Below are 16,174 nucleotides of genomic sequence, written 5' to 3' on the forward strand. Positions count from 1 at the left end.
CTCATCATATTTCTTTTGGCCCAATCCTCTAATTTGTCTAGGTCCCTCTGTATCCTAGCCCTACCCTCCAGCGTATCAACCACTCCTCCCAGTTTAGTGTCATCTGCAAACTTGCTAAGGGTGCAGTCCACACCATCCTCCAGATCGTTAATGAAGATATTGAATAAAACCGGCCCCAGCACCGACCCTTGGGGCACTCCACTTGATACCGGCTGCCAACTAGACATGGAACCATTGATCACTACCCGTTGAACCCAACCATCTAGCCAGTTTTCTATCCACCTTACTGTCCATTCATCCAGCCCATACTTCTTTAACTTGCTGGCAAGAATACTGTGGGAGACTGTATCAAAAGCTTTGCTAAAGTCCAGAAATAGTACATCCACTGCTTTCCCCTCATCCACAGAGCCAGTTATCTCGTCATAGAAGGCAATTAGGTTAGTCAGGCATGACTTGCCCTTGGTGAATCCATGCTGATTGTTCCTGATCACTTTCCCTTTCTTTAAGTGGTTCAGGATTGATTCCTTGAGGACCTGTTCCATGATTTTTCCAGGGACTGAGGTGAGACTGACTGGCCTGTAGTTCCCTGGATCTTCCTTCTTCCCTTTTTTAAAGATGGGCACTACATTAGCTTTTTTCCAGTCATCCGGGACCTCCCCCGATCGCCATGATTTTTCAGATAATGGCCAATGGCTCTGCAATACCCTACTAGTTTACAAGATTAAAGCAGAAGAACAGTGCTGCTTCTTTGCAAAGCCTGTGATAACTGCAGAGTAGCTTAGCCTTGGATTTGTTAAGGTTGTGGCCAAACCCTGAAGGTTTTAGAAGTTTTGTCGATGCTGATCCAAACTTTATAAATGTTCCTGTTTGTCCTTCCCTCTCAGAGGCTCTGGTTTCCACCTCCTCCATGTCCCCTATTAAAACTGCCAACCTTCCTCCTTCACTTCTTGAAGACCCTGTTGCAGAGCAGAGCTTCTCTGGTGGCATTGCATTCAAAGTGCACATGATCTGGGGCTCTGCACCCCAGAGAACATTACAATCCCAGGAACATGCACTGTTAGATATGGGCAGTGGCCAGGGTTCAGCTGCACCGAAAGCATCCTCAGAGGTAGCATAGGGGAGAGGGCTGCAGGGAGGGTGCTTTGGCTGTGTGGGAACGTTAAGGGAATTAATTTCTTATTCACATGTGAAGAGTGTCTCACATTTAACTTGGAGGATGGAGGAAGATTTGGTTTGGCCTTTTTTTTCCCAGACTGGCTTTTCCCATACCAAGATGATAGTGGAGCTGAGCAGCTGGGATTATAGCAGAGGTGCAGTGGGTGGAGGGACAGATGCTTCCTCCCTGCCCCCAATGATTAGGAAGACAGTGGTTTAAAAAAAAATATTTAGGTAGGTTAGATTTCAGTCCTTTCAGTCATTAGACGCGTCCCATTTAAAAAATGTTTGGGTGACCCCAGCTTCTGTTTATAGCCTCCAACATTTCCTCTCTGGACTCAGTCCTCCACTCTGGCTGAATTCTTGCTGTGAATTGATCGTAATCGTTTTATTTGTTTGTGTCCCCCAGTATCCATGAGTACAGGCTCTCTAGCTGGCTGGGGCAGCAGGAAGATATTCACCGTATTGTGCTCTACCAGTCTGACAGCACCCTTACTCCTTGGACACAGCGCTGTATCCGACAGGCAGACTGCATCTTAATAGTAGGGTTGGGAGAACAGGAGCCTACTGTTGGAGAGGTGCGAAATGTCTTTCTTTTTATCTGAGGGTGGGGGCAAAATTGCAAAACAACCTATTGTGTGATTGAGGCCTTTTTCTGGCTTTTTGTTGTATTGGATTTGATACCCCTTGGGCATAAAATAGTGCAATCAAAAGGCTGAGAAATGTACATTATCATTATTTGATGGGGGGAGGGATAGCTCAGTGGTTTGAGCATTGGCCTGCTAAACCCAGGGTTGTGAGTTCAATCCTTGAGGGGGCCATTTGGGGAACTGGGGTAAAAATCTGTCTGGGGATTGGTCCTGCTTTGAGCAGGGGGTTGGACTAGATGACCTGAGGTCCCTTCCAACCCTAATATTCTTTGATTATCACCTTCCCTGGAAGTTTCTTTGAATTCCTGGGAGTTTGGGGAAACCTACCACCTGCAGTATCTGTGTACATCACCTCCCTGGCTTGTCTCAGCCTTGGAACAGAACTAGTGAGTAGATGGAGAATGGGAGTGCTGTAAGTTAAGCTATGATAATAATGAAAAGTAAAGAATGGAAGAAGGAGAAAAGAATATTTGAAAAGTGTCCTCATGTAAAATAGGCTGAGAACACAGTAAGCATGTTTAAACTTTACTTTATATCAGCTTGGGAGTAGATTTCATTTTATATGAATGTAGGAGGCTAGGGAACCACGGAAGATTTTGTTACGGCCTAGCTTAGGCAGTTCCGCTTTCTCAGCCTCCGGTTATTGTAGGACACAGCATGCTAGTTTTAACCTGCCGTAACCGGCTGGAATTGCTGCGTGGCAAGCCCCTAGGCTGTTGGCCAAAGGGGCGGCCCCGGGGGGTGGAGAGTTCCTATTGCATTATGTATGAGCTGGTTTGCTGCTGTTTGTATAAATATGAGCATGCTTTGTGTTTGCTTTTGGACTCCGAACCAGGCCGAGTTGTAGGGCGCTGGGTTCCCCGCCTCAGTGACAGCAACGTTTGGAGTCCCCGTTGCGGATGTGTCACTTTACCTTCATTAAAGCCAATAACTCACAGTGTGTGTGGGCCTCGTTCTTACAGAGCACCCTGGGAGGGCCGGGGCCTCCCTGGAACGCAACAATGAGCATCATATGTCCACCTTGTTTAGGTGTACAGTAGGCATTCTATGGAAATAGTGTTCAACTTGTTTCCTTTAAACGGCTCTTTATAAGTTCCTGCTAATCTTCTAGCAGGGAAAAATTAACTGGCTAACTTTAAGAGTAGTCCTATAAATGCAAGGTGAAAGGAAGGTGAAAATATATTAGCCTAAATTACCTTTGTCTGATTTGTCCTAGTGTGCACATGTACACAGCTCTCTGCACATGCAGATGAGGTGAGGAGCAAGATGGGCATGTGGAGGAAAGTAGAGATGGTGTATTTTTGTAAGAAGTACTGTACTCTGTTAGATTGGCCCTGTACTAGTGGATAACTGATTGTCTGACTGTGTGAGTGTAATGTGCTTCAGCTAGAAACGATGCTGGAGAACACAGCAGTTCGAGCCCAGAAGCAGCTGGTCCTGCTCCATAAAGAGGATGGGCCTCTCCCTTGCCGAACTGTGGAGTGGCTCAACATGAGAAGCTGGTGCTCAGCTCATCTTCACCTCTGCTGTCCTCGTCGAGTCTTCTCCAGGAGGAGCCTGCCCAAGCTGGTAAGGGATACTTGCCTCTGTGTGTTGGTCTTCTGTCAGCATTTTCAGAACTAGCACCACATTTACTGTTCATTAAAGATAACCTGGGATAATGTCAGTGCATCATGCTGTGACCTGCAGTTGGGAAAGGTATTACCAAGATATTGTCTCCATTAACTAAGGACCTAATTCATTGTAGAAACCTAGTAGAGATCCTTGGTTTACAGCTGATTTAGGGACTGGAGGATGTATGCAGGGGTTTTGATCTGTTGGAGCCAGTGAATATGTATAACTGTTGCAGATGATATTAAACTGCTCAAGATAGTTAAGACCAAAGCAGACTGTGAAGAACTTCAAAAAGATCTCACAAAACAAAGTGATTGGGCAACAAAATGGCAAATTAAATTTAATGTGGATAAATGTAAAGTAATGCACATTGGAAAAAATAACCCCAACTGTACATACAATATGATGGGGGCTAATTTAGCTACAGTGAATCAGGAAAAAGATCTTGGAGTCATCGTGGATAGTTCTCTGAAGACATCCACGCAGTGTGTAGCAGCAGTCAAAAAAGCAAACAGGATGTTAGGAATCATTAAACAGGGGATAGAAAATAAGACAGAGAGTATCTTATTGCCCTTACATAAATCCATGGTACACCCACATCTTGAATACTGTGTACAGATGTGGTCTCATCTCAAAAAAGATATACTGGCATTAGAAAAGGTTCTGAGAAAGGCAACTAAAATGATGAGGGGTTTGGAACGGGTCCCATATGAGGAGAGATTAAAGAGGCTAGGACTTTTCAGCTTGGAAAAGAGGAGACTAAGGGGGGATATGATACAGGTATATAAAATCATGAGTGATGTAGAGAAAGTAAATAAGGAAAAGTTATTTACTTATTCCCATAATACAAGAACTAGGGGTCACCAAATGAAATTAATGGGCAGCAGGTTTAAAACAAATAAAAGGAAGTTCTTCTTCACGCAGCGCACAGTCAACCTGTGGAACTCCTTGCCTGAGGAGGTTGTGAAGGCTAGGACTGTAACAGTGTTTAAAAGAGAACTGGATAAATTCATGGAGGTTAAGTCCATTAATGGATATTAGCCAGGAAGGGTGTCTCTAGCCCAGTGGTCCCCAACCTTTTTAGCTGGCAGGTGCCAGCCGAAGGACCACTGCGGCGGTGGAGCACCCGCCGAAATGCCGCCAAATTTCGGCAGCATTTCGGCGGTGACGCTGCTCGATGACATCGCTTGCCATCGACAAGCGACGTCATTGAGAGGTGTCCCTGCTGAAATTTGGGAGTGACGCCTCTCAATGACGTCACTTGTCGGTGACAAGCGTCGTCATCGAGTGGCATCCCCGCCAAAATGCCACTGCGGCATTTCGGCAGGTGCTCTCCCAGGGGCCAGGATGTGGGCGCATTAAGATGCCCCCGCGGGCGCCGCGTTGGGGACCCCTGCTTTAGCCTCTGTTTGTCAGAGGCTGGAGATGGATGGCAAGAGAGATCACTTGAACTGTTATGTAGCCCTGTCATGGGGTGGTCCCCCTGAGAGTCCTTTCAGGCCTTAATCACAGTCCGCACCCACCCTAGGTCTCTCATCACCAATTTTCCTTGTATTCTTCTAGCAGGCCACAGCCAGTAGTGATATTTACATCTATTATCCGTCCATAGCCAGCCCTCCTTGCTCGCTTCTAGGGAAGGGAACTGTAGTAGCAGCATCTAGTTCTGCCTGCTTCAGCCTTTCTTAAGGCTTTCTGTTCTCCCCCAGCACTACCGTCCTGCCTGCTTACATAGTCCTAGCTCAGAGGTGGGCAGATTACAGCCACATCCGGCCCGCTGGACTCTCCTGCCCGGCCCCTGAGCTCCTGGCCCTAGAGGCTAGCCCCTGGTCCCATCCCTGTTGTTCCCCCTCCCCCGCAGACTCAGCTCACCGCGCCGCAGCCAGGGTTGGCTCCAGCTTTTTTGCTGCCCCAAGCAGCAAAGGGAAAAAAACCCAAAAACCTGATTGAGCTGCCGCCAAAGAGGAAGAGACGGGGTGAAGGACTCACTGCCGAATTTCCACCGAAGACTAAAATGGGGCGCTTGAGCTGCCGCCGAAATGCTGCTCCAATAACGGACGGAGTGCTCCCTGTTTCTATTGGCCGCCCCAGTAATAAAAAAAAAATTTGTAATAATTGGAGATATACCAATCTCCTAGAACTGGAAGGGACCTTGAAAGGTCATCGAGTCCAGCCCCCTGCCTTCACTAGCAGGACCAATTTTTGCCCCAGATCCCTAGGTGGCCCCCTCAGGGATTGAACTCACAACCCTGGGTTTAGCAGGCCAATGCTCAAACCACTGAGCTATCCCTCCCCCCTAATCTGGCTCCAGGCACCTGCTTCTGTCGCTGGTCCCTGGAGCCAGCCCTGGCCGCAGCTTGACCCAGTGCTCTGTGCTGCGTGGTGGCGTGGCTGGCTCCAGGCAGCGCGGTAAGGGGGCAGGGAGCAGGGGGGTTGGATAAGAAGGCAGGGGAGTTCTGGGTGGTGGTCGGGGGCAGGGGTGTGGATAGGGGTTGAGTCGGTCAGAGGGCGGGGAATAGGGGGTTGAATGGGGGCAGGGTCCCGGATGGACAGTCAGGAATGAGAGGAGAGGTTGGATGGGGTGGCAGGGGGCAGTCAGGGGACAGGGAGGGGTGGATGGGGCAGGGGTCCCCAGGGGGCCATCATGGGACAGGGAATGGGGGGTTGGATGGGGCAGGAGTCCAAGGGGTGTTGGGTAGGGGGCGGGGACTGGGCCACGCCTGGCTTTTGAGGAGGCACAGCCTCCCCTAACTGGCCCTCCATACGATTTCGGAAACCCGATGTGGCCCTCAGACCAAAAAGTTTGCCTGCCCCTGTCCTAGCTGAGGGGATACTTCTGCCCGATTAGCCCCTCAGCTGTATCTCTATTCAGTTAATTGGTCTCCTCTGCCAACTATCTGTCTTCCAGTTAGGTCCCAATTAATATAGCGTGGTGGTGGTAGAGTGACAGGATGCTGCGTTAGTGTCGGACTCAGTAACCCTGTTACAAGCCCTTAGTGTCATCAGAAGGCTCTCAGTGTTTGAGGAGAGGGTGCAGAGAGCCAAGCAGGCTGAAATCCTGCATAAATTGAGGAACTTCTTTGTGGAATACAAGAATGAGGCTTTCTGATGGTTAGTTGCAACTAGTTGCATTTTCTTAGTGGTTGAGTTCAACATTTGATGTTTTCCTTCCTGTTCATTTTTTGATACTTTGTGGTTTTATTTTTTTATTTTATTTTATTTTTATTTTTTTAGGAGGTTGGGCAGGAGGAAGGTATGTCATGACTTTATCTTTCCCAAGAAGTTGCACAGTACATATAGACTCATAGACTTTAAGGTGAGAAGGGACCATTATGATGATCTAGCTGACCTCCTGCACAATGCAGGCCACAGAATCTCACCCACCCACTCCTGTATCAAACCTGTGTCTGAGCCATTGAAGTCCTCAAATCATGGTTTAAAGACTTCAGGGTGCAGAGAATCTTCCAGCAAGTGACCCATGTTCCATGCTGCAGAGGAAGAGGAAAACCCCCCAGGGCTTCTGCCAATCTGCCCTGGAGGAAAATTCCTTCCTGACCCCAAATACGGCAATCAGCTAAACCCTGAGCATGTGGGCAAGACTCACCAGCCAGACACCCAGGAAAGAATTCTCTGTAGTAACTCAGATCCCACCCCATCTAACATCCCATCACAAGCCATTGGGCGTATTTTCCGCTAGTAGTCAAAGACGAATTAATTGCCAAAATTAGGCTATCCCATTATACCATCCCCTCCATAAACTTATCAAGCTTAGTCTTGAAGCCAGATATGTCTTTTGCCCCCACTACTCCCCTTGGAATGCTGTTCCAGAACTTCACTCCTCTGATGGTTAGAAACCTTCGTCTAATTTCCAGTCTAAACATCCTGATAGCCAATTTATATCCATTTGTTCTTGTGTCCACACTGGTACTGAGCTTAAATAATTCCTCTCCTTCCCTAGTATTTATTCCTCCGTTATATTTATAGAGAGTAATCATATCTCCCCTTAGCCTTCTTTTGGTTAAGCTAAACAAGCCAAGCTCTTTGAGTCTCTTTTCATAAGACAGGTTTTCCATTCCTCAGATCATCCTAGTAGCCCTTCTCTGAACCTGTTCCAGTTTGAATTCATCCTTCTTATAACATGGGAGACCAGAACTGCACACAGTATTCCAGATGAGGTCTCACTAGTGCCTTGTATAACAGTACTAACACCTCCTTATCTCTCCTGGAAATACCTCACCTGATGCATCCCAAGACCGCATTAGCTTTTTTCACAGCCATATCACATTGGCAGCTCATAGTCATCCTGTGATCAACCAATACTCTGAGGTCCTTCTCCTCCTCTGTTACTTCCAACTGATGCCTCTCTGGCTTATAACAATAGTTCTTGTTATTACTCCCTAAATGCATGACCTTGCACTTTTCACTATTAAATTTCATCCTATTACTATTACTCCAGTTTACAAGGTCATCCAGATCTTCCTGTATGATATCCTGGTCCTTCTCTGTATTGGCAATACCTCCCAGCTTTGTGTCCTCCGCAAACTTTATTAACACATTCCCACTTTTTGTGCCAAGGTCAGTAATAAAAAGATTAAATAAGATTGGTCCCAAAACCAATGCCTGAGGAACTCCACTAGTAACCTCCCTCCAGCCTGACAATTCACCTTTCAGTACGACCCGTTGTAGTCTTCCCTTTAACCAGTTCCTTATCCACCTTTCAATTTTCATTTTGATCCTCATCTTTTCCATTTTAGCTAATAATTCCCCATGTGGAACCGTATCAAATGCCTTACTGAAATCGAGGTGAATTAGATCCACTGCATTTCCTTTGTCTAAAAAAATCTATTGCCTTCTCAAAGGAGATCAGGTTGGTTTGGCACGATCTACCTTTTGTAAAACCATGTTGTATTTTGTCCCAATTACCATTGACCTCAATGTCCTTGACTACTTTTTCCTTCAACATTTTTCCAAGACCTTGCATACTACAGATGTCAAACTGACAGGCCTGTAGTTGCCTGGATCACTTTTTTTTCCTTTCTTAAAGATAGGATCTATGTTAGCAATTCTCCAATCATACGGTACAACTCCTGAGTTTACAGATTCATTAAAAATTCTTCCTAATGGGCTTGTAATTTCATGTGCCAGTTCCTTTAATATTCTTGGATGAAGATTATCTGGGCCCCCTGATTTAGTCCCATTAAGCTGTTCGAGTTTGGCTTCTACCTTGGATGTGGTAATATCTACCTCCATAGCCTCATTCCTATTTGTCATCCTACCATTATCCCTAAGCTCCTCATTAGCCTCATTAAAGACTGAGGCAAAGTATTTGTTTAGATATTGGGCCATGCCTAGATTATCCTTAACCTCCACTCCATCCTCAGTGTTTAGCGGTCCCACTTCTTCTTTCTTTGTTTTCTTCTTATTTATATGGCTATAGAACCTTTTACTATTGATTTTAATTCCCTTTGCAAGGTCCAACTCTACATGGCTTTTGGCCTTTCTAACTTTATCCCTACATGTTCTGACCTCAATAAGAATGTAGCTTTCCTTGCTGATCACTCCCATCTTCTATTCCTTTTAGGCTTTCTGCTTTTTCTTAATCACCTCTCTGAGATGCTTGCTCATCCAGTTGGTCTACAATTCCTGCCTATTAATGTTTTCCCCTTTCTTGGGATGCAGGCTTCTGATAGTTTCTGCAACTTTGACTTGAAGTAATTCCAGGCTTCCTCCACCTTTAGTTCCCAAGTTCTTCAGTCCAATCCACTTCCCTAACTAATTTCCTTAATTTTTTAAAGTTACCCCTTTTGAAATAAAAAACCCTAGTCCCAGATCTATTTTTGTTTATCCTTCCATTTAGTTTAAACTGAATTAGCTCATGATCACTCGAACCAAGGTTGTACCCTACAACCATTTCTTCTGTGAGGTTCTCACTACTCACCAAAACCAAATCTAAAATGGCATCCCCTCTTGTTGGTTCAGCAACTACTTGGTGAAGGAATCCATTAGCTATCACATCCAGAAAAATCTGAGCCCTATTATTATTACTAGCACTTGTCCTCCAGTCTATATCTGAGAAGTTAAAGTCTCCCATGATCACACAATTCTCATTAGTAGTTACTTCATTAAAAACATTAAAAAGGTCTCTATCCATATCCAAATCAGATCCCGGCGGTATATAGCACACCTCAAGCACTATCTCAGGGGAGGCTCTAGTAGCTTTCTTCCCCAATGTGATTTTTGCCCAGACAGACTCTGTCTTTTCCATTCCATCCCTTCTTATTTCCTTAGTCTACCTCATCATTGATATACAATTCTGCTCCACCACCTTTGCCTTTATTTTTGTCTTTCCTAAACAGCACATAGCCTTCAATACCTGTATTCCAGTCATGACTACTGTTCCACCATGTTTCTGTTATCCCTACAATATCCGGTTTCACTTCCTGCACCAGTAACTCTAGTTTTTCTATTTTGTTACCTAGGCTCCTCGCATTGGTGTACAAACATCTTAATTCTTGCTGTTTGGCTTCACTCACAGTCTTTACCCAATTAGGCCCAGACGTTCTACCGCCAGTATCACCTATTAGAATTGTATCTACAGTATCCTCCCTCCATATGTCCATTCTCCTACCCACGACAGTATCCTTTCTTGCTTCATTTTCTTCCCTCTCAATGTTAAAATCCGGTGTGGAGATTACCTGGACATCTCCCAACCATCTCCCTCCAATTCCTAGTTTAAAGCTCTCTTAATCAGTTGTGTCAGCCTCCATCCTAGAAGTCTGTTTCTCTCCCTACTCAGGTGAAGTCCATCCCAAGCGAACAGTCCTCTGTCCATGAATGCCTCCCAGTGGCCATACATCCCAAAGCCCTCTTTATAGCACCACTGCCTGAGCCATCTGTTGATCGCCATAATCTTGTCACACCTTTGTTGCCCTTCTCTAGGAATAGGCAGAATCCCACTGAAGATCACCTGAGCCTCGATTTCCTTAAGTGTCTTCCCCAGCTGGCATAGTCTCCCTTGATACGTTCCAGTGAGAATCTAGCCGTATCATTCATTCCCACATGAAGGACAATCAGCGGATTCTTTCCCACTCCTGTTAGGATCCCCTTCAGCCTCAGGTCCACATCCCGTATCTTAGCACCGGGCAGACAGCACACCCTTCTGTTCTCTGGATCAGCTCTGGTTACAGGCCTATCTATTCTTCTCAGTAAGGAGTCGCCAATCACGTAGACTTGCCTTTTCCTGATGATGGTGTGATTCTCTGGTCTGTCCCCTGTTCCCTCTGGCTGCAAGTCCTCTCGATTCCTATTCACCCTTGCAATCCTCTGCCACCCATCCTGTATCCTCCTGGGGCTCATGTTTGGTGTCATCTCCATTGACTCTTCCCCTCTCCTTATAGGGCTAGCTGCTCTTCTCTTTTTCCTTGCTCTCTCACCTTCAGCGACCACCTGCTGTGCCCCTTCATTTTCCAACTCTGCAAACCTGTGCCTGAGCTCTGTTGCTCCTTCACTAGCCCGTCTTTTCCTCTGCCTGGTTCGCTTAGTCACATGCTTCCACCGTCCACTTTCCTCACTCAGCAGTCTCCCCTCAGAGTTCTTTGGTCCTGCTTCCATCTGCAAGTCTGAGCTTTTCCCTTCAGCCTCATCATGTCTTTGCTCCATCATCCGCTCGAACCCCCTTCTAAACTCGACCAGAGTTTCTCCAATCCTCGGATCTTTTCTTCCATCAGCTCTATCAGGCGGCACTTCATGCAGACAAAACTCTTTGCAGGTACCCCCTCCAGGATCATGTACATACTGCAGCTTCCACATCCAGTCATCTTCATTGTGTCTTCCACTGCTTGGGTCACTAAAACTGCTGCCTCTGTATCTGTCATAGGCTTCCCACCTAAATCCTATAAATCTGGGAAACACAAACCAACCCAAAACACCACCACCCACAGCAAAACAAACCCCAGTATCTTGTCATGCAGCGCAATTGCACATTTTCAACTCAGTGGAAGAGGGAGCCTTTTAAACATGTGGTCAAAACTGGTGGCCACCTTAATACAGTGAAGGCTGAGTAGCTGTTTCTCTTACAAATTCCCCCAGCCTCCAGGTTTTGTAACAAAATGTCAGAACAATTGGAAATGGCATCAATGTGAAGCTTGGTTGTGTATCATGGGATTCTGCCTAGTTGAAGTTGTAGAGAAGAAGTAACTTATTTTGCAGGCAGGTCCATCTTTAACGTAGATAAACTGCTGTAGTGTTAGAAAGAGAGTGAGAGAGCTTCAGCTCTAGTTAGCTGTTCATTTAGGGATCAGTTCTATCCCATTGATTACACTGGGAGCTCTCGGTGCTCTTCAACTTTGAAAATTAGGCCACCTCTCTTTAGTACCTAAATGTGGGTTATATGCCTAATATTTTGTCCTTCTCTTCTTTGCCTCACTGTCTCTGTTTATAGATGAAAAATGTGGCCGTGCAAAATGTTATTATTTCCATGTGTTTGGCTGGCAAGCCTTCTTTAGCTTATTTGTTGACCTAGGTCCCCTCTGTAAATACCAGGGAGGGTAACATCCCTTAACATTGGTTTGTTTTGAAATGTTGAAGGAAACAAGTTTGTGGGCTACACTCTGATTATGACATCTAAAAGAAAATTAAAATCCTGCTCAGTTTGTTTAATGATTTTGTTAGTGACACAAGCTGAGCCAATTCTCTGTGTGTCTGAAGGCGTAATCTGTCAGCCATGACTAGGAAGGAGGGGTGAGGACATGTTTGTGCCTTCTTGTCCTTTGGTTCACCCCCCTCTCCACATGGTTCTCCATAATGGACAAATGAGTGCTAAAGACAATCATCCGAGGTTGCAACCTTTAATTTCCTTTAGCTCCTATCCTCTGACAAGGTACTTGCAAGCTACAGGGTCAAAGGATTACCCAGACACTGCCACCATGCCGTTCAGCATCGTCTGAATATCAGAGCTATAAAGCATGTTCCCCCATCCATAACTTTCTGTGGAAAGTATTTTTTTCATAGACTCACCAAAAAAAAAAAAATCAAAAAAAATCAGAGGCTTCAGAGCAGTTGGGAACCTGAAATCCTTGAACAGGCTCTAGCTCTCGGTGGATGGGTACACTGTTATCTCTTCTGGCACCTGTTCACCCGGGAGACTACATGTCTTCGATTGACCTCTCTCATATGGATCTCTGCTGCCACGTACAGGATTCAGAGCCACTGATTAAGGGCCAATCCCCCTCATCTGTTGCTGCTTGGATGGTTCTTGTAGGTCCATCTGGATCTGTTCCTAATTGCATTGTGTCTGTAAGGGATTAGGTAACATATCAATGAAGAGGAGAAATATTTGGCTTTTGCCTGTAAGTTAGTTGTCTTCAATTATGCCTGTGCACTATCTGTGGCCCACCCTGTATTGGTCAGCATTAATGCTAACATGTAAGCATTCTTAGAGGGAAACAAATGTACACATTTCAATTTTTTTATACTTTAAAAAGGAACTTTCATTATTTTTAGCTGTGTAAATTACAGCCTTCTGGATGGGGGTTTGTGAGTGGGTCTTCGACACTGCAATATGAACAGCTTTGATCTGCCTCCTGATCTTCCAGGAGAAAACCCATCCATCAGATGCGAGTCATAATATTCCTATGATCTTTACCTCCTACATGCAGACAGTACCAGTTGTGCAAATGCAACTGTTGACAGCACTGGCATTAAAATCATTGCTTGTATTAAAACCCAGACTCTTAATATTGTAGTAACATCATGTCTGTGATTACTGCTGTCCACATCTACCATTTTTCTGCCTTCCCCCCTTTTGGCTTATGAACTCTGAATGCAGCTTATGGAAGCATCATTTGCTTTTGTTTACGTCTTGCATGCTGCAATTTTTCATCAGGAAGGAACTCAAGAATCTTACTAAGCTCAGTAATTAAATAGTAAAGAGCTGCTGTGTTGGCTCATCAGGTGTTTAGCAGGACCTTCCAATTGCTCATTTTGCTGTGAAACAGATGAATCTCCTGCTTCTCTTCATGTTTTTATCAGATGCTTGATTTCTTCTATACTGGGTGGGAGGGAAAGTGTTAATGCATGAGTGAAAACTTCTGTTTTTCTTCTAGTAGTGTCCCTATGGGTGCTCCACTCGAGGTTTTCTAGCATCCCATGAGCCTTTGATTAAAGATTTATCACAGCAATGTCCGTTTTTGGCCTGCATGTGTGCTCTAGTCAGCCTTATCCCCCATGCCGTTGTTATATAGCACTGTGTGGGTGAAGCACCCTTGGTTCCTCAACCACCTCAACCTTAGATGGAGCTCTGGCAGTTGTTCCCATTGAGATTTCCTCAACTTGTCCTCGTTTCTTATGTTAATAGATAGTCTGAGGGCTTGTTTCCATTTTCCAGGGGATTGACGTGTGGCAGTTGATCCACCAGGGATCAGTTTAGTGGGTCTGGTGAAGACCCGCTAAATCGACCACTGATTGCTCTCCTGTCAACTCTGGTACTCCACTGAAACGAGAAGCATAAAGTAAGTCGATGGGAGAGTTTCTCCCATAAGTCGACCTAAGGTACGTCGACTCCAGTTACATTATTCATGTAGCTGGAGTTGCGAAACTTAGGTTAGTTTAGCCCCGTAATGTAGACCTGCCCTTAGTAGCTCTTAGCATTCGACTAATTAGTTGTAAGTAGTAGTAGTTAAGCGTCCTAGTTTAAAAAATATATATTTTTCTTTCATATGTGTTATATATTATGGATACTAGGTAGTAGTTCTCCCAGCTTCAAACATTGTCTGTTATGCCAGGAGGTGCTCCCGGTAAGTGACAGGCACTCCCACTGCATCTGGGGAATCATACGTTGCCCAGGAGAGCTACAGCTGTCTGGTGCTGAAATCAAGAGCCTGGAAAAACATGGAGATAAAACTTCATTTCCTCATGATGGAGCGCTCTCTATGCCTGGCTTCTGACCTATGCCAAGGGACACCCCCTGTACTCTGGTCTCTGAGCAAATCTGCTGCCTCCACAATATTGGAGGCCCATATCTCTGGGTCATCTAAGAGGAAGACCCAAGACTCCGCTCATAATTCCTTAAAGGCCCATGCCCCTAGATCATCAGGTAGAGAATGTACCTCAAAAAAAACCAACAAGGTTGTCAGTCTCTTCAACCACTTAGGCACCATATGCTCTCCAGTCAGGTACCTGCGATGTGGCTGGTCCTCTGTTGCCCAGGGCATCACTAGATTGAAAGATGGCAAAGCCTTGGTCCAGAGAGATTGCACTGTTAGCAGACCGAGGTGGCAAGAAGTGCGCTTCTGCTTCCTTGGTACCAAGGGAACCCACTTGGGCTCCAAAGTTATGCTCAGAATAAAAAAGGACAAAGCCAGAGTCATCCTAACAGTTCCGACCTGGCCCAGATTTCTTACCTGATTCAGCTGGCCGTTTGCTCTCAATCACTCTCCACGCCGCTCCTCATCTTCTGTCCCAGGAAAGCGAGATGGGTGGTGGGGAGCCACACCAGCTCACTAACCGCAGTTGACGTTTGGGGGAATTAGTCTGTCCATGGGTCTCTCTCGGCAGCCCTTGCGGTAACTGAAATATGCACTGTCAGCCCAGGCCCTGGGTCAGGGTGGGGCAACAGTGAGTCAGGCGCTCAGGCCCTCAGGCAGGGCTGAGCAGTAACAGTACAAGCGACAGGAAGCCCAGGTCTTGGGTCAGGGCGGGGCAACAGTGAGTCAGGCCCTCAGGCAGGGCTGAGCAGTAACAGTACAAGCAATAGGAAGCCCAGGCCTTGGGTCAGGGCGGGGCAAAAGGCCTGGGGGAGGGAGAGGGGGAGACCCATGAATTGGGTGGCAGGGGGGACACAGGCCCTCCCACTTCACTGCGTCCCAGCCCGGGGCCCTAGCAGCGGCAGAAGACCCGCTGCTTAGTCAGTGGGGATCCTGGCCGCAACACACTGACATCGGCTCTGGCAGTGCTGCAGCCAGACTAGGGTGGGCTGCCCCTGGGCTACTTCCAGCCTGCCCCTTGGTTAGTACCTGGGTCAGGGTGTTGTCCTCTGGGGGGTCCAGCACCATAGGTTCCCAGGGTAGTGGGTGAGCGGCAGGCCCAGCAACTCCTCTGGGTAGCGGCCACAGGGCGGGTCTGGCAACTCCTCCGGGTAGCAGGCGCAGGGCTAGTCAGGTCAGTCCTGGCCTGTAGCTTGGGCCGCGGGGTCTTCCCAGTCACGGGCTAGGCTGGAGACGTCTGGTCTCTCCAGTGGCTGGGGCCTTGCTGAGCTCTGAGGGCGAGCCTTTATACTTCCAGGTCGCCGCCTGACCCTCTGGGGGCGGGTTCAGAGCTCCCTAGCTCCTCCCACTCCAGCCTCCAGACAGGCTCTTCCCCATCCAGGCTCGCAGAGAGCCACACCACCTCACTACAGTCCTTCACCCCAATCTCGCAGAGCTTCGTCTCAAACCATGGTTGATGGTTCACGGGATTAGAGGCAACCTGCTCAGAGGATGTAAAATGATTACTATTGCACAGCAGGAAGCAATCCACTCACTGCACATACTCTCAAAAATGGACGAGATTTCTGTTGGTGTGACTTCAAACATATGCCACCAATGACCTCGTTGCTGCTGGATATACTGGACTATATCCGAACTCTAAAAAGCTTGGGACTCTCAATGAGCTCCATAAGAGTTTACCTGGCAGTTATCACGGTTTTCTACCCACCCAATCACAGCAAGATTCTTCAGGGGACTTGGAAACCTCTGCACGCCAGTCCAATGCCCTACTCCTGT

General features: G+C 46.7%; 1 protein-coding gene across 8 annotated transcripts in view; it reads left to right on the forward strand.

Moving 5' to 3' along the window:
• The window catches only part of PNPLA7 (patatin like phospholipase domain containing 7), a 363,329-nt gene that overhangs the window by 242,709 nt on the left and 104,446 nt on the right, over nucleotides 1-16,174 (forward strand). For all 8 annotated transcript variants that reach the window (XM_039506224.1, XM_039506218.1, XM_039506223.1 and 5 more), the window contains 2 exons: nucleotides 1,565-1,733; nucleotides 3,192-3,374. In XM_039506224.1, coding sequence (XP_039362158.1) covers nucleotides 1,565-1,733; nucleotides 3,192-3,374 — 352 coding nt within the window. The remainder of the gene's footprint in view (nucleotides 1-1,564; nucleotides 1,734-3,191; nucleotides 3,375-16,174) is intronic.

This window comes from Mauremys reevesii, linkage group 19 (genome assembly GCF_016161935.1).
Source record: "Mauremys reevesii isolate NIE-2019 linkage group 19, ASM1616193v1, whole genome shotgun sequence".
Lineage (NCBI taxonomy): Eukaryota > Metazoa > Chordata > Testudines > Geoemydidae > Mauremys > Mauremys reevesii.